The sequence below is a fragment of the Ptychodera flava genome, chromosome 8, assembly GCF_041260155.1.
Source record: "Ptychodera flava strain L36383 chromosome 8, AS_Pfla_20210202, whole genome shotgun sequence".
Lineage (NCBI taxonomy): Eukaryota > Metazoa > Hemichordata > Enteropneusta > Ptychoderidae > Ptychodera > Ptychodera flava.
This window is the reverse complement of record NC_091935.1, coordinates 31,436,836-31,461,797: the sequence shown is the minus strand read 5'-3', so window position 1 is coordinate 31,461,797 and position 24,962 is coordinate 31,436,836. Positions and strand designations below refer to the sequence as shown.

At 34.6% G+C, this 24,962-nt stretch overlaps 1 protein-coding gene across 1 annotated transcript in view; it reads right to left on the bottom strand.

Annotated features, from left to right (window-relative positions):
• Window positions 1–24,962, bottom strand: part of LOC139139095 (PHD finger protein 24-like) — a 57,202-nt gene continuing 32,240 nt past the window's right edge. Inside the window, exons 2-7 of the mRNA XM_070707870.1 lie at window positions 14,238–14,423; window positions 12,392–12,470; window positions 7,344–7,543; window positions 6,427–6,599; window positions 5,643–5,726; window positions 1–4,792 (exon numbers count right to left, since the gene is read on the bottom strand). Coding sequence (XP_070563971.1) covers window positions 4,702–4,792; window positions 5,643–5,726; window positions 6,427–6,599; window positions 7,344–7,543; window positions 12,392–12,470; window positions 14,238–14,423 — 813 coding nt within the window. The 3' untranslated portion in view covers window positions 1–4,701. The remainder of the gene's footprint in view (window positions 4,793–5,642; window positions 5,727–6,426; window positions 6,600–7,343; window positions 7,544–12,391; window positions 12,471–14,237; window positions 14,424–24,962) is intronic.

Genomic DNA, 24,962 nt, shown 5'->3' with positions numbered 1-24,962 from the left:
ATTTATTAAATATGAAAATACTTTATTGAAACATTAAAAACATCAAGCAACTTTAGGACTCACAATGGTTGTCACTAAGTTAGCACAGTAGAAATCAAAGACACTGCACTGACCGAGGTGAAAAAAGCAAATCACCAGTATTCCTGCTTGCCTAATAGCTATATCTGGTTATCTTCGTAAACCTTGAAATGTCACGATGAACAACTTCGGGTATACAAACATGAGTTCAGTATGAAATCAGTTATTTAACCACAGCTTCCCCGGTTGCCTGTGTAAACGTCATGACCATCTGATGTAAAAAAATATTGACTTAAACCAAACCATGATGGAAATGTGTGATAAAGTTTTCTTCTAGCTCTGTATGACTTGTATGGCCAACACTGACAGATGGTCTGCTATATTATTGAGCACCAGTGCACACACTGACAGTGCATCTTTATGTATGCTGGACTTCCATTGTAAAACAGATCAGTTACCAAGCATCTGGCGTGTTCCTCTTCCTCCTTGCTTCATTTCCTGGAAGCATTTGCTGAAACCACACTTTAAATAAACCAAAAATGACAGACTAACAAACAAATTCTGTTTGTTATTCTGTCCAGATAGCACACACAACTACATTTTTTAAAAGTTGTGAAACATTTGATTGAAAGTGTTTTTAGACCACCTGTAGTAGAGATTTCAAATTGAAGCTTGAAAATGAGCAAGGCTTCAACAAATGTAAACAATCACAGATTGTACCATAGTCTCCCTATTCAGAAAATTCTATAAAAAACGGTAATTTATCTGAGATATCCTACAGAAGATAACAGTACAATAGTTGCAATTTTCATATGCATTTACTCCAATTGTGTAACTATATAAGCTTACATGTATGTTGTTGTGCTGTTCATATCTTAATGAAATGCAAGTGCTGATCTAGCTGCTTTATAGAAGAAAATTATAATATTACCATATTGGATTAATACAATACTGGAAAAATACTTGATGGATAGCTGAATTACCTTTCAATCATTCAGATTAAAGTCCACTGTAACTGTGAAATATTACTTGAAATCAAAATTACAGGGCATGCACAGATGCAATGAAAGGAATCAGCCAGTTGCCATGGAAACCCTGCAATATTTATTGCACTTAGAAATCTCTCCTTGTGGTGAAATGATCAATACCAGGCCTCATATTGATACAAAGAAGTAAAACCAACGACAGACCTCTCCTACATCAAAACAAATGCGATAAAGAGTAATGCATTATGACTAAAATATGAAATTATACATTTTAAATAAATAAAAATTCACTGTAAATGAAAGAATACCTCTACACATTTTGTCCTATACATAACTCCTGATACACCCTGTGACTGCCATTAAAAGCAGGGGTTTTTGTCAGAACATTGAACAATCTATTTCTTACAAAATATAATTTTGTCCAGACATAACTTTAAATATGACCAATTTCACATACAAAATGTTATACTGTTTATTTAAGATCTGAAAAGATCACTATTTTCCCGTATAATTATATATGACATTTTTTAACATGTGACAAAATATACCTCAAATAGATTAGCCTGTTTGACTTTACATTACTTCAGTATTCACAAATTTTACATCACCACTAAATTTACCTTGAGGACTTGGAAATATAGTTCTGTGCAAAGTTTTTGATGATGAAGATAGGCATTGTGTAGCCAATATGCAAATTATCAAAATATATTGCTTAAATCAAGAGCACTACCCGTTACAGTATTATAATATTGTGAACTGGTAACATTACTGACAGTTTCCAAATGTTACAACCAGCAAGGTTTAGAAGTGTCTAATCACAAAAAGTGTAGTACCATGTAGTAAATGAAAACGGCAAAAACAGAGTTGAATAAACTAAGATAGCTGATTCCTCAAACAAAAATCAGACAACTGTGTGATACACACAGAGCCTGTCTGAATGGCAGTACACTTGCTACTTACTTTGTGCATGCAGCTTTACTACATTGATATTTGGTTGGTTGCTATTGGTGTTATTGTATTTGCAGTGTCAAACACCTGAAGTTACTGTTTGTACACCTTATGTATGTCTATATATCTTACCAATTAATGTTCACTTGAGAACAAAATGCATGTTCACCTGAAATTAGTGCACCATGTTTTTATGCATCGGAAACAAAATCATTTATTCATTTGCAGGAAATGCCTAAAAACATGTGAAATAACTTCTACACTGACCAAAATAACACCTCGCCTTTGATAAAAGATGTTTTACCAACAGGTTTTTTATATCAAATAAGGTACTAGTACTCTTATCAATCTTATGCTGACAGACTACACAGCTGTAATTGTTTGCTGCAATGACCCAGCCATAGGAGCAAGAAATTATGCCTTAATACATTTTACACTATTCATAGAATTATGATTGTGCAAAACATAGTGTCCAATCAAGGGTTTATGAAAAAAAGCAGTTTTGACTATGTTCTAATTTCTACCTTATCAACCCCAAACAATATATATATATATAGTCAAACAACCTGTCATCTCATCAGGAATGTTGTATAACATAATCTATCTTCTTTGTAGAATAATGGAAACAGAATCATGCTATTGATATAAAATGTACAGTGTATTCATTTTTACAATCCCAACAATTAACTGGTCATTCTGTCAATAAAACAAGTCACCAAGCTAATGTTAAACTGTTTGCAATATATTGCTTATATTTTGACACAAACTTGACAACCACTAGAGTTAAGATCAGCTGTGGCTCAAAGATCAAGACACTGAAGATGTCATGGAAGGAATAATATAAAGAAATAAAATGGCACATTTTATATTATGCCTGTTACACACTTTACATGGATACATGACATTGTTTGACAACAAAAGTATATCCTCCCATGATAATAAATTTTGTAAATATTACTCACAGCATCACATAAGGTGTTGAGTTCTGCTCTATTTTCACAATGTTTGGTGTCAGAGGTAATATGTCACGGCCATATCACTCAAATTATTCACAAGCCGATTTGACCAATTCATAAGTTGTCACATAATCTTTCATCTTCAATTGAAAGAACCTGTCATCTCCCAGCTCATAAGCCTCTGTCAGACCACATGAGCTGCTAATTTAGTTGATGCTTTGACATTTTCCTGTACTTCAGCTTCCTTATGCCTTTTCACAACCTTATGGAAAAGTACTGCTTACAAAGTCTAAGATTACAATGCAATATGCCATCAAACCTGTACATGTACAAAAGTAACGGCTCTCAACATATCTATCTATAATGTACATAAATTATAAAACTCTTATGATTTCTGTTCAGCTTCAGGCATATATTGTATCAATAAGCTGAAACATCGCTATGTCTTATGGATGTTGCCATGGTAACTACTGACAATTGGTGTGACGCAGTAAGATTAAGTCTAATGCTTCGGTCTTTACTAGAATATCAAACAGAAATTGTGACATCTCATCACTTCATTATGAGAACCTTTTGAGAGCCTCTGTAATTCTTTTCAACACTCTTAAAGGCAAAGGAAGATTATCATGTTTCAGTTTGAAGTATTCACCAACTGCTGTAGAATACCCATAAATTCATCAATGGTACAGTATAACTTTCAAAGAAATGTGTCAAAAAACAATTATTATTTGTAGTTCATGGCATGACTAAGTAGCAGCTCTGCGTAAGAAAAATTAGACATACCGGATGATATTATGATGAAGGCAAACTTACATATTCAAGTTTCACTATTATGCATGTGCAGGTCTAAGAACTGAAAATAAATAATGAAGGCATGTCTGCATTATCAGATGACTCCCAGGCAGGAAAACAATTGTGGTAAAAGTTGATAAAGAATTATAAAAAGCTACCAAGGGAATAAAAAATCTAACCATACAACAAATCAGACATTTCAAACAAACAAACATAATACATGACATGCTCAAACGTTGTCTTTGAATTGTTGTGGACCTTCAAAAAGAATGTAGGAGAGTACTCGGCCATATTTGAACAAGAAATGTGATAAAATTTGACCTCAGTGTGTTTCTTTTGAATGTAAATCACATTGTAATAGGTCTTTTTTTAACTGGATAACAGAATAAATTGACATGGCAGCATGGCAACTTTTCTTATGAAGTTAATATATATGTACTCAAATACTTATGAAAACTGCAAAGAAAAAGTATCTTTTAAGTAGAGATAACACAACAAATACTTAATAAACTTTCAGTAACACCTTTAAGTCACATTTACACAGTATAAACTGACCAAAATGAGACTCTTCCAAATTGAGAACTGAATCTGCTCCTGTTCTTTCTGTCATAAGTTTCACATGCATTATTGAAAATGTTTGTTAAATATTCACTTTAGCAGTTAATACACAAAACACCGCTAAAAGAATTATATCAAATCAACAACATGAACAACCAAAAGTATAAATCTAATACAAAGGAGTTGTACCATACATTTTTATTAGGAAACAAAACTTACTTCCATCTTAAAGAGCAGATAAATCTGTTCTATTATGCTATGGAGCGACTCTGAAACTCATTTTGTACTTTGGAAGATAAACAAATCATCTCCTTAACTGAAGTTGATCACAATGAAAAGCTGGTATTACACCTCAACTCTCTTGTATTGTAAATGCCCTGTTCTCCAGTGCATACCTCTCCTGGTTCCTAAAACTTTGACAATCCAAGATGATCAAAATGCATCTATTTCTTGTAGTGAACTGGAGCAACGTTTGGTCTTGCAGAGAGAATGTAAAGTGACTGTTCCTCCAAGTACTCTTTCCATGATACAGCACTATGAACAAGAATGGATTGGAAACATTACTTTTCTAGGAATGCTGGCTGTTCATTTGCATGTTATGGGACAAAGAGAAACAGCGTATGTAACCTTGACATGGCATTTATCTCAACCTATTTAAGGAAGATACATAGCACGATTTTGGACACTGGAGTAAAAATATGAGATCTATATATACTAGTGGAATTACTATGATGCACATTTTAGCCCCTTCAAACTACATCCTTTCTTATAAGTATGTTGTCTTGCTGATCTTAAAAAGGAATGCCATGCAGAAATGGATTCAAAAAATTAAGAAAAAGCCCTTGAATTTAGCTGCAATGCATATCTTTTGAGGTGGGAGACAATTCAACATGATCCATGGTTTGGATAGGATGGAATAATTGAGTTGCAAAATATATTACCAAATTTTCACATTTCTGCTAAAATCATTAAGTTCTCCCCAGAATGGATTATTAGACTCTTATTCCAGTGTTTAGAAAACTGTGACTAATATAACAGAGTGTCTCCATTTCAGCACTAACACTTTCATATCTCATAGGTTCTGCACTGCATTATTAAAATGAATTAGTCAAGCTTGAATGTGTCCAAGCAGTGTTGGCTTACAACAGGAATTTTGAGACTGGAAGGATTACAGGACTTTAATGACATGTGTTCAGACAATCATAATTTCACTCAGCTGGCCAATAAAAAAGTGTCCAGGTAATACTGTACAGTGTTACTAATGTTCCTTGGGTAAAATACATGGCCTACAAATCTCTTTACACAAACAAGGAGTAAAATGGGCAGCATGAGAGAGTAAAGATAGCACTTAATCTTCACAAAACACATTGCTTTAAGTACTTACCCACTATTGTCAGCATCTGCTGTCATAAATATTTTTGCTTGTTGCTTTACATGTTGATTGAACTGGTCAGGGTTTCCATTGCCCCTTAACAAAGCAATCAAAAATAACAATAGCAATAAATCATTGTACTGCATTTCAGTTGATTTTATGAATGTTATTTTAAAATGGGAAGAAGTTCTTAATAATCAACAGAAGTATTGAAATTACGTTGTTATGCATCTGGTTTGTAAACTTTATGATGGAACATGAGTATGAACAGTGTATCCTGTGAGCATATTTTTGTGTTGTGAACTCAGAAAAATAAACTTTTATCATACCTTTATCAATTACTCTTAAAAGAAAAATCTCAAGTTTGAATTTTAGGTAGAAGGAACCTTCTGGACAGGACTCTATTGTTAAAATGAATAACAAACAGAATGCTATTGCTTGAGAGAAATTTAAATACTGTAGGAATTATATTTACATACAACAGTTTACGTTACTGTTTTGTATTTGGTGATGTGTTATCTATCATGTCTTAGTTGAGCAATTAACTTAAACATATCAAATATACAATATTTATTTATATGGTGTATTAGTAAATGTAACCACCTTCACTGGGTCATTTTACTATATGGTCAGGGGTTGCAAGTGTGTTACCATAATTCAACAACTCCTTTTGTGTATTCTGTCTCAATCTTTACCGACACAGTAAATAATGTGATTCACAGGTGTAAGTTTAATGTAAACAGAATGACAGGTTTGCCAAATATTCACTTTTTTTTACTACACACATTATACATACCCAAAGCCTTTACTGTGTTTCTCTGGATCAACAACAAACTTTCCAAGCCATTTTCTGTATGCATCCTTTGCTTCTGAGATAGTAATGAATCCATCACAATCTTTATCAAAGAAGCGGAATGCCTCACGAGCTGTATTAATTTCTTTTCTTGTTAACAACTTGATCAAAGCTTTCTGAAATATAAACATGTGGATTATGTAAATCATACAAAGGAAGTGTCATAAGTACTTGTTAACATTGACTCATACTTCTTACATGAAGATTATGAGGATATTTAAAGACACTAGTAAGCAGTTATGGTGAATGAGTTGTTCTTATTTGCTCGGCAAGGATTTTATTTTCAAAACGAAATGACAAACATTGAAGAGATGCAATATAGCCAATATTTAAAGTGCACGTATTCTCCTTAACAAGAATGAACCCAGAAACAGGTGATCAGCGGTAATGATCAACAGACCTTTAATGCTTGAGGTTGGATGCACACTGGATGCAATACTATTGCACTTTGAGTTCTGTTTCTGAAAATGACTTATGAATGAAAGTTGTCTTTAAAAGCAATCACGTAAAAAAGTAGTTTTTTGTAAGCCCCTTCCCCATCAGTCAATATCTAAACAGATAACACTGCACAAACACCTGTGTAAAATAATCATAGTCCATTTTGATCATATTAAGACGTATATTGTCATTTTTAATATATCACATATGCCTCGCAAATTGCAAACAATTAAATTTTCAAATTCACATAAATAAGAAAGTTTGCTAATGTTACAAGAGCTTCAAAATGAGCCCACACAAACAGTAGATCAGAAAACTGTTAGAAAGATTTGAGAGTTTGATTCACTATCCTCAAGGCACATTCTATCTCAAAATAATTACATAACCAACAGTTTTCTCTGTTGATGACAGCTCTGCAATACCTTTGATCTTGTTGCTAAGCGACGGGCTGACTCATGATTTAGAAACTCCCACCAAGTGAGATATCCAGTTTTATCCTTATCCATTAGTCGGAACATCTCCATTTCCTTTTCTTCCTGCTCAGAGCTCATTTCTTTTCCTTCTGCTTCCCGATAAGACTGTTTCTTGTATCGGAGAAATTCAGTTGATGTTATGTTTGAATCTATTGGTGAAATACATCATTTCAAAGTTGAAGGTAGTGCTGATATCCCAACAATTATAATGACGGAAACCAGGGATTTTGACAGACAAAACCTCTTCAGCAAATGTAAAAATGGACATAGATCTTAAGATACTGAAATATGGTTAGATAAGCAACCATCTGGTATTAAAATCATCAGCTGGTGTGCTGCTTCTCTTTGGGAGTCTTACCACATTGATTGCTCTACTTTATTAGTCTAACTCCCTATGCGTTCCAAGCCTATTATATTCAAGATACCATATGCTGTCTTTTTTTTAACTTTGAGAAGATCAATTTGGATACACATTGTCAAAATCTTTTTGACACACACTGGCTGTCACTTATGAATTGAAGACTAAATATTGACCACAATTGGGTTATCTCTACCATCTTAGATTGCATTTCAAATCTGCAGAAGTCTTCATTATCACCAATGGTTTAATTCGTATCACTAATAGCTACGTAAAAAAGAGAAGCTCTTGAAACCATCTTTGTAAACCCAAAAAGATCAGTATTAATTGATCATGCAGATGGTACACATTTCCTTGTTAAATGACTTGTACGCTTGCATCTACATCTTTTATAATGCATGACTTTAAGCTGGTGAAAGCAAATAAAACACTTCCAGAATCTTCTTGACAAATTTTGAGACAGGTGATATAACAAAGAAAACGAGCTGCATTCACACTTTATGATGACTCCAGTCTTGGAAGTGAGCTATTGATTTGCTTTTGGCACCATTTGCCAATCAATTTTTACAATGCTTTAATCTAATCCATTGAAATGTTGGGAAGACAGTATTTTTACAAAAATAGGCTGTTTTCGAAATAGTCATAATCCATATAATTTGAACCGCAGGTTTACTTTCTTATGATAATAGAGATTTTGTCAGTCAGTAAAATACTGTAGACAATACAGATACATAATTTGAATGGATGGTAATATTTTTACTGACAGTAGCTGGTGCAGATTAAAAGAAAATCTCGTCGGGCTAACATGCCACATACATGTACTGTACAGTGGAACTTAAAATCAACTGGTGTAGAGACCACATACATAAAATAATTTTCATTTCATTGCCTATATGTACAACATGTTTATGACGATGCTTCTGGACATCATGAAAATAAAACACTAATGTAATGTACTGGCTTTCTGGCATCTGTGATATTCAAATCTTTGCAAAAAAATGACTACGATTTTATTCTGTAATATCATATGTTATGTTTCTGCCTCTCATGTCGAGTTTGAAGACAATCAGCATGACACTTGATTTTGTGTAATATCAGCATGTGTGTCATATGAGCCAAGTTACATGACAGTCAACTTTACAAAGGATATGGCACAAAATCAAGAGATATGGGGCGATAACTTGGCGAGGGAAAATCACACTTCCCTCTCACTAGATATTGCAATATCTATGAATAATTTACCACCTAAGGGCATGATACATTATAGATGCTTGAGGACATATAATTGTTACATTAATCACGCTACTGAGTAATTTTCTTCTGCATACTTCAAATTTGGATATTTCCCCAAGAAAGGTTATCTCACTTAGGCAAAAGCTTGATGAGGAATTAAAGTCAAGCTTTGATTCCGATCATCAATTTTCCACAACCTCATGGTCCAGTGGTATGTTTATTTCCATTAGATTCCTCACTATTGATGAGCATGAGGGACTTAATATGCAAAACTTTTAAGATGAGGAAGATTTTCGAATTGAGGTCATCTGCTGTGGGAAAATGTAGGACTCACAAAGAATCTTTAAGAGATAACATTCTCCAAGACAGTTTGTCAACCAGATACAATCTGGATAATGGATTGTCTTTCCGTTATTAAAAATGCATGTTCAGTTACACTGTATTATATGAGAGTGAACCAGTCTGGTGTTGTAATCAGTACAATGACATGATAGCTTGTCTTCTGATTAGGGTATTACACATTGAGTAAGATTGGTAGCCTCATTCTGTGGGAAACATCAGCATTGCCTCATACATGATACCCACATCTTAGCTGTATATTCAAAAGGTTATCGGCTTTTCAAAATCTTGTGTGCTCTATTTCCCTGTTGTCATTTGCAGTACCTTTCATGACATTATCTTTTATACAATCATGGAAATAACTGCAAAGGTTTCAATCTTTCAGCATACCCGGTAAATACTTGAAGTCAGTGTATTAAATCAGATACACAATATTTGTGAGCTTATATTGATATCTGTGGTAATTGATTGGGTAGTACTATAAGAATTTGTAAAGCAAATATCTTGCCTGACAAATGCCAAATGTACACAATTTATAATCATTACGATCACACACTCTATGTATTTGCAATGCCACATATTGTAGCAGTTTTACAACGATTGTCCCATAAACAAACATGGTACAGACTATTAATCTCTAAGGCAGTACATTATTCGTGTATAGTAAACATTAAACTATATTCCAACAAGTCATCGTTGATGACCCAGTCCCCGCTTGCTAATGGGTACTTTGATTACAGGTTCTGTGATAAAAATACTTTGATACAGATGGCACTCAATGGCCAAGAATGAGTTCCATGGTGATGAAAAACATAAAACCAATGTAGGCCACTATCCTAAAGGTCATTAAATGAGTCAACTGGGAATTAGTTGACAGGATGTTGCAAAACATTTTTTCATTCTATCCTAACACTAATAACCGGTACCATATTTCATAAAGTTTAATGTAGTATTTACAACACTATGAGATCAACATCTGTATCAAGTTTCATCAAATTTGACGTTGTATTTGTGGATATATCACTCTAATTAGGAAAGTTCATTACATATGCAATTACAAATTAATTAAAATGACACTGATAAATGTCTTTTTCACTGTTAAAGCAATGTGAGCTTAACATCTGTACAAAGTTTCATGAAATTTGATGCAGTATTTCTGACATATCAACCTAATTATGAAACTTCAATAATTGACATGATACTGCTACATGACGTGAAACAACTGACGAGCATGTATGAAAATGGGTCAATGTCCTTGTACCAACTTTGAATGATACTGGTGGAAATACCGGTATGTCTGAGTTATGGCTCAGTACATGAGAAAATCGTAACAAATTTGCCGCCATGCAGCGATATTTGATCTTACTGTTTAAAAAATCAACACGTATATGTATTACATAAGTCAATGTCCAGGTACAAACTTTGAATAAAATCAGTTGAGACTTGCTAGAGTTATGGCTCTCGACATGAAAAAAACCATAACAAAATTGCTACCATGTGGCCATATCAGACCATATCGAGAAACAAATCAATGTACTTATGTATACTATAAGTCAATGTCCTTGTACCAACTTTGAATAAATTTGCTTGATACATGTCTGAGTTATTGTTCAGGACATGGAAAGTCGTAAAAAAAATGGCCACAAGGCGGCCATATTGGATCGTATCACAAAACAATTCAATGTGCATAAGTATAACATAGGTCAATGTCCTTGTACCAACTTTGAATAAAATCAGTTGAGATATGCCTGAATTATGGCTTGTACACGAAAAAATCATAACAAAATGGCCGCCTGGCGGCCATATTGGATCATATCACAAAACAAATCCACATGCATATATATGACATTGGTCAATGTCCTTGTACCAACTTTGAATAAAATCTGTTGAAACATGTCTGAGTTATGGCGCTGTACATGAAAAAATCGTAATAAAATGGCCGCCTGGCGGCCATATTGGATCGTATCACAAAACAAATCGACATGCATATATATGACATAGGTCAATGTCCTTGTACCAAGTTTGAATAAAATCGGTTGAGATATGCCTGAGTTATGGCACTGTACATGAAAAAATCGAAACAAAATGGCCGCCTGGCGGCCATATTGGATCGTATCACAAAACAAATCAATGTGCATATGTATGACATTGGTCATTGTCCTTGTACCAACTTTGAATAAAATCGGTTGAAACATGCCTGAGTTATGGCTCCGTACATGAAAATATTGTAATAAAATGGCCGCCTGGCGGCCATATTGGATCATATCACAAAACAAATTGACATGCATATCTATGACATTGGTCAATGTCCTTGTACCAACTTTGAATAAAATCGGTTGAAACATGTCTGAGTTATGGCTCCGTACATGAAAATATTGTAATAAAATGGCCGCCTGGCGGCCATATTGGATCGTATCGCAAAATAAATCGATGTGCATCTGTAGGTCATAGTGCTATGCCTTTGTGCCAAGTTTGAACAAAATTGGTTTGGCAGTGTCTGAGAAACTGTTGATGACGGACGGACGGACGGACGGACGGACGGACGGACGGACACACGGACGGGACCCAATCTATAAGTCCCCGCCGGACTTCGTCCGCGGGGACTAATTAACTAGCAGTGGATACAATAGTCAGAAGTTGAATGATTAAGATAAAAACACTGTTCAAAGGAATAATAAGGTGAAAAAGACCAGAGTGTATATAAGTGTATCAGTTGTTGCATTTGTCACATTTTCACTTCTCCACACTTTCTCAACTCAACTGCATAGTTTCCAGAATGTTCTACGAGCAGGCAAACCATGAACACAGTTGAAGAGATCTGATGCAGTAATGAATATTTGTATTCATTTCACTCAGAGATACTAAAACAGGCTGGGATAACCATTTCCTTCCTCATTTATATCTGGCAGTATTTAATAAAACCACACAGATCTGTCAGAAATTGTATATCACCATTGCCTGCAGGTATTCTCAGATTTTTATTGTGATGTGTATTCTAAGTCAATTAAAGTGAAACCATGAAAATTATGCACTGCCATTTCATGTCAACATTAATTTTCTTACTCACCAGAATCAACATCACACTTTTCAAAAGCATCCATAAGTTCAAACATCTCATCATCTCGCAGCAAGGAATTTAGATTTTCCTGTAATAAATCATAATGACACAATTACAGCTTCTAGTAGCACCAGCTGTGCTGGTGAAACCTGCATCTAGGTAAAGGAAGTCTTGGTTTATTTTTTGGTGCAACTACTATGGATACGTATTGTAGCAGAGAGAGCATAATGAAACCTGTATTAATATGCAGATCAGTGAGCATGCTTTTTGCACTGATTACAAAATCAACATCAGCTGGTTGCTGAACTTGAAGTGATCTTCAAGACCTTCAATGATCCAACAGCCTTCAGCGTAACTGTCACAACATTGTGCAATGCAAGAATACTGGCACTGATCTCCTAAAGGCATTTTTACAAGCTTGCAGAGCACTGTTTATGATCGGATGAGTTGAAAACTTGGTAGTAAATCTCTGTGATTTTTAAAGGCCTGTGTTGGCACCAGATTGTCTCTTCTGAAAATTTACTTACTAGATTATAATTTCAGTGGAAACAATAGGCTATCACACCTCCACAATCCTCTTACATACTAGAACAAATACGATCCCAGGGATTGCCAAAAGCGCCTTTAAGTCATCATTCAATAGCTATCATGCATATACTGGTTCATAAACAGGTTACTTTGATGATCAAGCAACTAAAATCAAGAAATACCTTTATTTCAGGAAAGAGGAGTTATCCCGGAAAAGAAATAGACTGGTGTTAAATTCAAAGTAGGCAGTCTTTCACTGGTACATATATTCTTTATGATAAAAATCAAGCATTTAAAAGCTGAGGTAACACTGATGTAATATTGTGCACATCTTGTTTTCTATAAGTGCAATTGCGCTACCTGACAGCAAGGAGTTTATCAAGACTCTGAATGCATGGATTGTAGCTGTAATTTTCAATTTGAAAAGTTTCATTTTGTTCTACAAAATGTCTCCTTGGTCCTAGAGCAATTGTTTTGCACAGAGATCATAACTTAAAAACTATCTACTGTTGATTGACCAATCAAAGTGCTCAATTCAGGGTGTTTTATTTATTGGTAAAGCCTTGGTCACCAAATTCAAGAAACGAATGACAGCGCCGAAGTAAAGTACTGTCCAATCAAAAGTGAATGTCATATTTTGTAGACATCTGGTACGTTTTAATATTCAAATTTGGTAACACAGCGGAAACCAGCTGCAACACAAAATGTGCTGTGCCCTAGGGCATTTACAGGATGTTCCATTTCATTGGAAGGCTATTTCACAAATAAAAAGTTTTAATTCATATCCTAAACATGTTACATTGACAAAGGGGACGGTTGACGTAAACACATTGAAAACGAAAATATATCAGTTAGGGGCAATAGTTTTTAAGTCGGATAAAACCCTCGTACTCGGGCTCTTCTGGTATATAAAGTCCAACCCTACGATAAAATGTCTCGGCCTGCGGCCTCGACATTTTATCGTTGGGTTGGACTTTATATACCAGAAGAGCCCTCGTACTCGGGCTTTATCCTATACTTAAAGAACAATGATGCTTTGTGTACAATACGCAATGTTGTTGCTGATCAATGAATTCGACAAAGACTTAGCAGTTACCAACGATGTTACTGGACAGGATACACAAATAGACGTTGTGTTAAAAAGTTGAACACCTGCCCTTTAAACATTGGCCTTGGAACTACAGTAGAACAAGAAACTAACTTTGGCAAATAGATTTGAACTAATCACGGTTACTCTTTAAGGGTAGAGTAATCATGAACGAATGGAAAGGACATCAACAGTGGGAGTATGTGGTGCTTAAAACTACTTTTATATTATTATACTTACACATTCATGACAGCTCCATCCAACCACTGTGTTAGCTTTTTCTATCATCCTAAGAGATATTGAATCATTTAGTTTTCCAATTTTACTAAGGCACCCTTCATGATAAACTTTGTCACAGACTCTGCAGGGATACAGTTCTGTTCCTGTAAATACACCACAAACTATGCACAGCTCATCTTCAGAATTCTGCAAAAATGAATAGAATAATAATTTTTAGGACATTTTAGGTAATTTTTTGGTCATCACCATCTAACTTAGCATGTTTACTGCAGTGTATACCCTGAAAACAGAATTTTATGTTAATTATTAAGGGAAGATAAATCATGGTAATATGGGATTAAAAACAAATGGTGAACAAATCTGCCATCTGTCATGACAGAATAAGTCTTTACTACAAATTCACTGTAAAACTACTGCAAAAAGCAAATTTAAATTTTTAGATTATATTTAGTTGGAAAATCATCAGGAATCCTTTACAGGTAGACAATAACAGGTTGGTTTTCAGAAACTATCATCAAAGATATTTTTGCATGTAATACATTAAGTAACCATTCTGAGGTTTTTGAACTAATTGAGAAAAGCGAAATTGAGAGAAGGATTTCAGCTCTGGCAAGTCTTCTAATAGTAGTCAATTGTCAATTGAACATGAGAATTTGGACATGACAAGCTGCAAATTGGGTCAACCATCCTGTTCATCTGCTGCAGTAAGTGTCAATCATCATGTGTTCACTTATAATTACTAGACGTACATCCTGTATTAGTCAGATTTTATGTAACATGAACTAACTGCATATAAACCTTTTAAAGGATAGTATAACAATAGCAATAATGCGCACTCTATACATTTACAGGCTGACTTGAAAAACTGAATGTTTTTGTCATCAGAAATTGGGCAGGAAGTTACATCATAAAGGACCTGTGGTTGACATTTAAAAGACAAATAGTGTAAAAATCTTAAAAGTTATAGCTATTATCTCTCTATATCTCACTGTCACAGGTGGTACATCACACCACAACTGTAAAGCTATACACTTAATCTTCTTATGTACCATCAGTTTCAACAACTGGATTGTTTGTACAGGATAAACAACAGAAAACCGACACCGAAATATATCTGACATGTAAGCCTTGAGACAGATTACTATCACCAGTCTGGGGTGCAAACTAATGTCTTTACGACCAGACCAGTCATTAGGTTCCTTCCTGTTAATGATATGAAAACGTTTAGTGTGTGTAAAAAAACATGCATACAAGGCATCGAAGTGGCAAGGCTTGCCTGTTAAGCGTTGTATCTGCATGTAATTGCAAAGTCAGCCTGTCATTTCCATTCTGTATCATATTCATTGGAAAATTCCATTCATAATTCTGTCTGGGCTGCAATTGTGCATATTTCCTCTCCATCTTCCAACATCCATCCAGAATATTGCATAAATGCTTGACTTAAGTGATTAACTTTTGAATCAATATGGTTTCATTGGGTTACCCTGCTGTGGACCATCATCAATGGTGACTGAATGATGTGACCCTCGCTAAATGCATGAATTCACTGTCTCTCAGTTAAACCTCCATCACTACTCGTATGAACCCTGCTGCATCATGTATTATGGATATCTTTCCTTAATCTTTAGTCAGCTGAATATTGACAGGAATTAGCTTTGACACCATGGCCTTGCCATATAGGGCCACTGGATTTCTCATGTTGCAACATTTTTTTTTGCATATTTCTGTTGATTAATTAATGCGGTTCAACCAAAAATGGATCTGTTTAAATGTTGTAGGATCTACTTCAGATTATGACACCAGAGAAGTAATCTCCTTTTTTAAACAAATTGCTGAAACAAATGTCACCTTGTGTAAAGTAAACTGAACCATAGTAACTTATATGGCATAGTCTACCAGTATGTTACAATTTTATATCAATTGTTTATGATGTAAAATAGATACAGTGTACCTTTCAGATCATTTTTTTTAAATATATCAGATTTCACTTCTACTACAGTAGTACTGTGACTTTATTATTTATTTCATATACCCAACATTTACTCGGTTTTAAAAATCACAGGTTGGAAAGTTTATTGGGTAGCTTCAGCCCTTTATGACAATATTAATGAAGACACTTGAGAGGGAGATACAAATATTTGATTGGGATTAATGAGTTACTCAGTACATCTTATCAGTCCCTACATGTCTGTGCCAAACTTAATACCTTTTTTGCAACATGCATAGAATTCCCTCTAGAGATACTTATACTGTAAGACATGACTATGACTTAATACATGTAACTCTGTCTGAGACTGAGCTTGCAAGGTTATATTGTCAGAACTGCAATATAGGTCAGATTTCCAGATACTGTTCATGTCAATAATGAGTACCGTAAGATATCAGATCCTGTACAGAGCTTTCAATGGTTGTATCATATCTGCTACTTTTTGAAACCTTGGATTGTAATGAATCATTTTATATACAGACATACTGTATATATTAAACACTGATATCTGCACCTACCTCTGCAGAGCTCAGTTGTGTTGCACATGAATACTACATGTTGCACTCTGACATTTGTGGATAGTGTATGTTTCATCATAACCATTTGCTACAGTATATGCCACAGCTTTGTGAAGACAAACATTACCCTTTTCACACCTTAGAGACTGAAGAAACCCCTTTGTTTTCAATTGCTTGGGATCTATTGTGCAGGCAAATGAGGTGAAAGGGTTCATTAAATCCATATAGATAACTTTAATATTTATTCAAAGTTCTTTGAACAAAGGTCACAAACAACATAAACAGAAAGAACACAGAAGCAAAATTAAAGAAATTCATGTACACAAAAGGTAAGTGTTCCTTACGTCACTTAAAATTGTTGAATTCAGCTGTGAAAGTTGTTGTACTTATTTGTACAGCATGCAAGTGATATCAAACTCTCAAACAAACCTGTTTTAACCTTGCATTAATTATCCACTTTTGATACAAAGTATCATCCACGTTTTTAATTTTTAATTTTTAACAAACTAAGATGGTAAAAATGTTTCTATCCTTCAATAGCTTTTAAATGAGCCCAACAAGTAGGAAATCAGAAAATAATTGTTAAATTTTGAAAGTCCAAATATCTGTCCCAAAATTGCATTCCACCTTAATGCAGAGTAAAATTTAAAATGAGTTGTGCTTGAGCAGGAAAAATTTCATGTGATTCATATACCCTGTATCAGTCACACTGCAATTAACTGACATTTACTTTGTAATTAAAACAGCTGCCCAAGTTTCAATACTTTCACGCAATCCTTTGTGTGACACTTAAAAAACACACAGTATTTCAAACACGTACTGGCAGCAAATCATCAACAGGTGGTTTGTTTAATGATAAAGTTTCAAATTATTCCTGTCAAAATCATCAATGTTGAGCCTTTTTCTAATGGCAATGAACCTAATCACTGTGTGTAATCATCATAAAATTTGGCTTGACATTATGAGCAGCTTTCAAGGATAACTCATTGGTTTTTTTATGATAGACCTTGCCTCGGAGACACAAATTTGGACTCTCAAACTTTTCCAATCTTTTCTGATATACCACTTCTGAGGGTTCATTTTAAAGCTCTTGGTGAATGAAAGCTTTTCAACAGCTAAGTTTTTTGAAATTCAAACAAAGGGCCAATGACCCTGAAGCTACTATAGATATGGATACAAAATTAAGTATAAACAATGATTTTAACCAAAAAATGGCAAAAATTGACCCAAAAATACAAAAATTGAAGATTTCATCACATTTCAATACAGCACACTAAGACAACCCCTAGGAACCTGTATACCAAATTTAAAAGGTATCAGACAAGTACTTTTGAGAAATAACTTTTTTACCAAAAATGGCAAAAATTACGCCAAAAATACAAAATTTCAGATTTCGTCAAAATTCCAATGTATCATATTTGGTTCATCTGTAGGAACCTGTATACCAAATATCAAAGTCATCAGACAACTACTTTCTTAGAAATAACGTTTTTGACTATAAATGGCAAAAATTGCCCCAAAAATACAAAATTGTAGATTTCATCATAATTTGAATATATCATGTTTTGATCATCCCTATCCTATGAACCTGTATACCAAATATCAAAGCTGTCAGACAAGAGGTTTTGATGAAATAAATTTTTGACCAAATATGACAAAAAAATTCCTTAAAAATACCAATTTGCATATTTCATCGCAATTTGAACAAATCTAAGTTGGGTCATCAATAGAAACCTGAATATCAAATATCAAAGCTGTCTGACCAGTGATTATGAAGAAGATTTTTTACCAAAAATGCCTTTTTTGCGCTAATTTGCATATTTTTATAATATCAAAAGATAAAACAATACAGTTTTTCCCAATCATATTTTGCATCTACACAACAAATATCAAATCTGTAAGTACTGCGGTTCTCAAGATATTTGAGTAGAGGGACATCCTCACAAACGGACATACATGCATACATACATACCGGTACATACATACAGACTGACAACGGATGCCGGACGGAAACCCATCCCAATAGCTTCTATAGATTAGCTAACAATAGCTAAGAAATTATTCTTCTCAATAGAGTTAACACAGGGATGACTGCCATTTTGAATTTTCAAAATCGGTAAAGCTTGAGTTATTTGTTTCCCTAGAACAAACATTTGCACGGTTACTGCAAGTTTTATTCTTGATTTTGAAAGGGAATGGTTAAAAGATTCCTGAAGGAAACTTTGAGCAAAAGTTTAAGTCTTTCACTTTCAAAGCACGAAGTACCTTAAGCTGTAAAAGCTACAGCCAACAGGTAGATATTTTTTTAAAACAGTGTGTGGCTCCCTTGAATCCATTATTATACCATGTTAACAGATCACACATTACACATATGAAAATCCATTCCATATGTAATTTAAAATTTAAATAATCTGATAAATTGTGTATAAGAAATATATTCTGACTACAATAAAATAACTTGACTTAGCTTTCTGACTGTAATAAAATAACCTGACTGATTTATAGTGAATGGCAAAGTATGGAAATAACATAGTTGATCTGAATAACTCAAATCCAAATAAAATGGACAAATCAAACAAAATTGAAATTCACTTCAAAAGTTATTCGTATTGCAGTCACAACAAATTCATCAAGTGTTGTGCAAATATTTATCTGCCTTCAATCATAAAAATTGAGCGGAAATGACCAAATCGGGAAAAAAAAATTATGAAAATTCTTTTTAATCTTAAATTGATCAATACTTTACCAAACTAAATGCACTCTTGAATTCATAATAGGTATACGGTGTTGCATGTACATGTTTTTGCCAAATATCACATTTTGACTACAATGCATTCAGTTTCCCCAAGATTAAAATATTGGTAGGGTTTACTTTTGAGCATGACAAGCAGTCATAATTTTGGTGACGAGCAAGACACGTAATCTTGGGTAATTTGTTTCTCTAGCACCAGAATTTGCATGGTGTCCCACATTTTATTCTTGGTTTTGAAAGAGTATGGTTAAAAGATTCCATTCAGGAAAATTTGAGCAAAAGTTTAAGTCTTTCACATTTGAGGTACATACTACCTTAAGCCAAGCTTTTCTCATCTCCATTGAATAGTTTGATCCCATATGCCCTGCAATTTTTACCTTTTTCTCAGTTTAAGATTTGTAGCAGGAATAAGCAAGACAGTGTTCAGACGTTTTTCAATATGAATTCATTAAATGATGAATCAAGTGGCAGTTTTGATCCTTAAAACAAGTGTTTCATATTACCTTGCAATGACCATTACATTTTATAAATAGGCAATTTCATTATCGTAGACAAGTGGTTTAATTAATTTCAATGAAAGAATAGTCAGATATAGTGTCTGTTAGTGCAACATGAGCAGATCTACCAGTTAGTCGCAACAAATATATTAAATACTTAGTCTTGTTTTATGGATGAGTATTTTCTCTTCAGTTTTTCCACAAATTGCATCAATTAGTTACACTTCAGCCATTTGTAGGAGAATTGGCCATACCAAATCAGCACAAAAACCATCATTGATACCAAGAGGGTCACAAAGATCACACCTTGCTGTTATGTACGCTTTCAGGTCAAGTCACCAAACCCTCACATCAACTTAACTAAACATGTCAGTACAACTGATGTTATTGGAGTAAATTTTTATAGGGTCCACTTGTAATCTTTAATGTTTGGGTCACTTAAATGGATTAACTGATGAACCTCTCCACAGGGCAAGTAATGGGATTAGAAATGTGACCCAGTCTTTTTATGAAAAAATGACGAGTCATATAATGAAAAGCCTGAGTTGGATTCCCTTATAAAACTCACATACTTATTTAAGTTATCAATAAGTCTGTAAATAAGTCTGTATATAAGTTGTTTTTGTGGCAGATACCTACTTGTTTCGTTACAGACTTGTTCCTTTTGTCTATGGCCAAAGTTAGGTCTGTACATACTACTAAGTATGTGTATAGGCCGAAAAATGTAAATTAGCTAGGTAGGCATCGGCCATACAGACCTAAAAATTAGCATAACCACTTAATAATACATACTTAAAGCGCGTAAATATAAGCAGGTAAAATTGGTACGTAAAATTACATATATTAATTAGCATATATAAGCAGGTAAAATTGGTATGTAAAATTTACATATATTAGCATATATACATACTTCTTGACAATAAGTATGTATGTTCTTAAAAATTAGCATACATGATGCCTATATATTCAAGTCTCGATGCATGAAAAAATTGCAAAACCAGGAATTGACAACAGTGATGCAGCCACATCCAACATTTTATGTATGATCATAATTATCATGCTTCTAAACTTGATATACCAGGTCAACAACTGAAAAATGGACAGTGATACCCAAGACAGAGGGCAGCTTCCAGCAGAGTTCATGGGACAGTGTACATAGTAGCCTTCACCAATACTTCCACCCATTACAATTTACTCGGTTCAGAATCATATTGTAATGAACTGTAGTGGATTATAGACTTGCCATGTAAGAAACTAAAAATTAGTCTTACCTCAACATAGGGAACAAGACAGCACAAGAAGCAACAAGACAACACTAGAAGCAGTTCTCTGATGTCAAGTTTGTAAGCTCTTTATTTCATAGTGGAAGGGGAGATTCATGTGAAAAACCCAACAGAACACGTCTTAAAGTCTGCATTTGATTGTTCACATTATCAAAATCCTTAAATCCTGCGATCCTTATATCATGTCTTTCCGATCTTGTTCTGAAACTTCACGTTGGTCTGTTCAGCTTCTTGGCCTTTGCCCATAGATACACTGAGAATAAAAATGATAAATAACAGACAAGGATGTCATTACATCATGTGGAGAGTGAAATTGCTTGTACTTCGTCGACTATCCTTAATATAAAAATTCATGGAAAGACCATTCACGTGCTTAAATGAATTATAATAATTGATATAAAATAATTTACCTTCTGATAAAAACACTCATGACATATCTATAAATTATGTTCGTTGTGATTACCAAATCTTTGCTTTTCAGCCTCATTTTCCCCATTGATTAGTGACACACCATTCCAAACTACAACTACTGACCGGTGGTGATTGGGGTTCAGCACATCTCAAACAGAAGAAATGTAAATCAAAAAGTATCCCTTTATAATATTAAAACCAGGTCAAAGTTTAAATAATAAAAATATATGAGTATCTGTTGTATATCATCAATCCGGTCAAAATTTTGAATCAATGAGTAAAAATAACAGATAATAGCCTGGCTCTATTCGTTACTACAACTCTCCTTGTAATTAACGCACAGAGATAGACAGTGACAGTGTGGAGTAACACTTCACTGTCTATTGAGGTACCAACCTCCATGATCATGGTTTAATTTTTGCCAACACCGTCCGTTCGTTTCGTATACTTGAACAGGGTTCGCCAAGAATGACATCAATATAGCGTGACTAAAGAAGTGAAAACTGCGAAAATTACAGAGACAACTCGTGGATAAGGCGTATTGGAAATTACTTACCGAATTTTTAAACAATCTCTTCGGTCTCTCCTGCCTCCATGCTTCGATCGAACTATGCATATGGGTTGTGTTCGTGTTCTACGGGACGATATCGCGGTCGATCTCAGAATCGGTCATCCAAGGGCCATCAACGCATCGTAAACGCTGTTTGTTGGTTTTAAATTCATAGCTAACCTGTACATACCCTGAATGATTATGTCCTACGGTAATTTTACGCGAAACTGTGTCAAAATCAGAGCGAAAGAGGTGACGATTTTCTCTCTCACTCAAAACGTCCTAACGTCCCACCAGTGCATATCAGTTAATTTGCCGCTTAGGATTTGACCCGTGACCTTTTGGCAACTTGACCAATCATAAAGAAATCTTCACATGATCTACAATAATCTGACCAATCATATATAAAGAAGTCTTCACATGATCTATGACATCATCAGGCGTGATTCTAAAGTCCTGGGTTCAAAGTCTGATGACCCATGTGACCCACGCACTCAGCCAGCTGCCAGCTGGCAACGTGATCGAACACAGCTATCTGAGCTATGCGAGCTCGCGTTTTGAAAAGCTAAAACGACAGAAAATCCATTACATGCAAACCTTTACCAGATCATCACAACGCTCCGCAAAAACGTCCCCGACATACAAGTCTCGTGACTTACAAACTAAAATGGCTCGATGATGACTTTCATCGCGCACGTCCGGTGTGAGTCGATGTTGAAACTATGCTTATGCTGGGATAGCTACCTGGCATCATACGTAGTCGTAAGCTTTAATTCAATCTACTCTGTGATCGGACTCGTAGTTCATGTTTGAAAGGGCTCGGTAAGAAAACACAAAAGAACCAGATATACGTTTATTTTTTAGTAGCAGTTCTTTGAAAGACTAGGCTTTTAAGGGAGAAATGCACGTGAATTAAGTTCAACCATATTTTACGTCGAGCTCAACGTTCATTTTTCGCAAAGCGTTTTTGGCAGATCGTCCATGTAGCCGACACGGACACGAACTGTCTGATCGTTTTTTCAATTTTTGTCTTTTTTCTGTAGAAACAGTTACGCTTTCAATGAGAATGATCATTCGCAAAACGTACATAAAAAGTCAGTGATTGATTTTCTGTACCGATCAAAGTCAAATGGTAGTTTTTTTCACACAATTTGTTGAACTTCAAAATCAAAATCAGCTATCACACATTTCCGAATATGCAGCGTATTATTTTGCAGACTTAAAATACGCGACACCGGCCCAAAACAACATAAGTCTGTAGGAAATTAAACGTAATTGTTTATTTTGACCAAGTAGATAACAAAATAAGTTGTTATGCTCTCCGGACGTAAAACAATTAGGTATGTACGATCACAAAATAAGTATTATGTATAGTATGAAGTTCCAACCACTTATTTTCCCAAAAATAGGTCGTTTTGGGTCGGTACAGACCTAATCACTACACAGTAACTACTTGATAAGTCGTTCAGTTTTCTACGGGTTGATTCATTCATCTTTATCTCATGATCAATTAAAACATGTATTTGATACACTCTTTCCTTTGCAGCAATGAATTGGCTGGACCACAATCAATCAACAGGGTACAGCTCATCAGCTTCATGCATGTCTGACATGTACATCTCAGATGTAATTTCTGTCTGACAGCATGTCTTCAAACATCAGGGATACCTGTTGGAATACTGATTTGATATCTTTACAACTGAAAGAAAGCAGACAGTTGGCTTGTACATAGCCACCTACAGGGACTTCTTGCCTGTCTGAAAATGGGCAGTTATCAATGAGACCCCTGACATTTGCACAGCTAATATTGGAGTAGCTCAGCGTGTACAGATCTCGACTCCTGTGGGTATGCATATGAAGACGTGCATGCAGGCAGAGAGATTACAGTAGATTCTGCAACCTTTTTGTGCAATTTGATTTGAAAACCAAACTTAGCTTAAATTCTTTTGTTAATGCTGTATAACATTCCATCTAGGTATTTTTCAATTATCTGTAATGAAGATTTTGTAACAGCTCTGTTATACATATACTAGTCCTAGCATTATGACTCATTTATGACTTATTTTGTTTTCACAACTATACACATACTTTACTTTGGTTGTTCAAAATAACCTATAAGTAATTATTTTTTTACAAATTAATTGTTTATTCTTTGTGATAAATTATTGGCGTCTTTAATTAGTCTGCAAATTTAACCAACTCTCCACCCTGATTTGGGTATTAAAAGCCTGTTGTGATCAATGGTGATTAAGGCAGTGAATTAGGTTAATTAACCCTTTGAACCCGGCTCGGACATAAATGTCCGATGACGTCATAGAGTACCACCGGGGGTCAGGGTGCAAAGGGTTAAACAAATGCAATTAAGCCACTCAAGTTCAATCAAATGCTTCACAGGCCTTCAATGGCACTGCTGATAGCTTCTTAGACACTATTAATATCATATACCGGTACAGCTGCTAGAAATTAAGTGGGAAATATAATACTTGTGATAGAGGCAACAATTTTCACATGATATTAGACTTGAGGTAATCATCAAGCATCTGCAATCAATGCACATATTTTTTTAAAGGAGATTAAACTTTCTCAAAAAGTTATAAAGGGGTTCTGTAAAAATTAGAAATATATCTACAATATTGGTGATTACTGAAAATTCTCAGAAAATCATGTGTACATGCCGTATAATTAATGTTACGTATCACATTAAATGATTAGCATTCCCAAAGATTC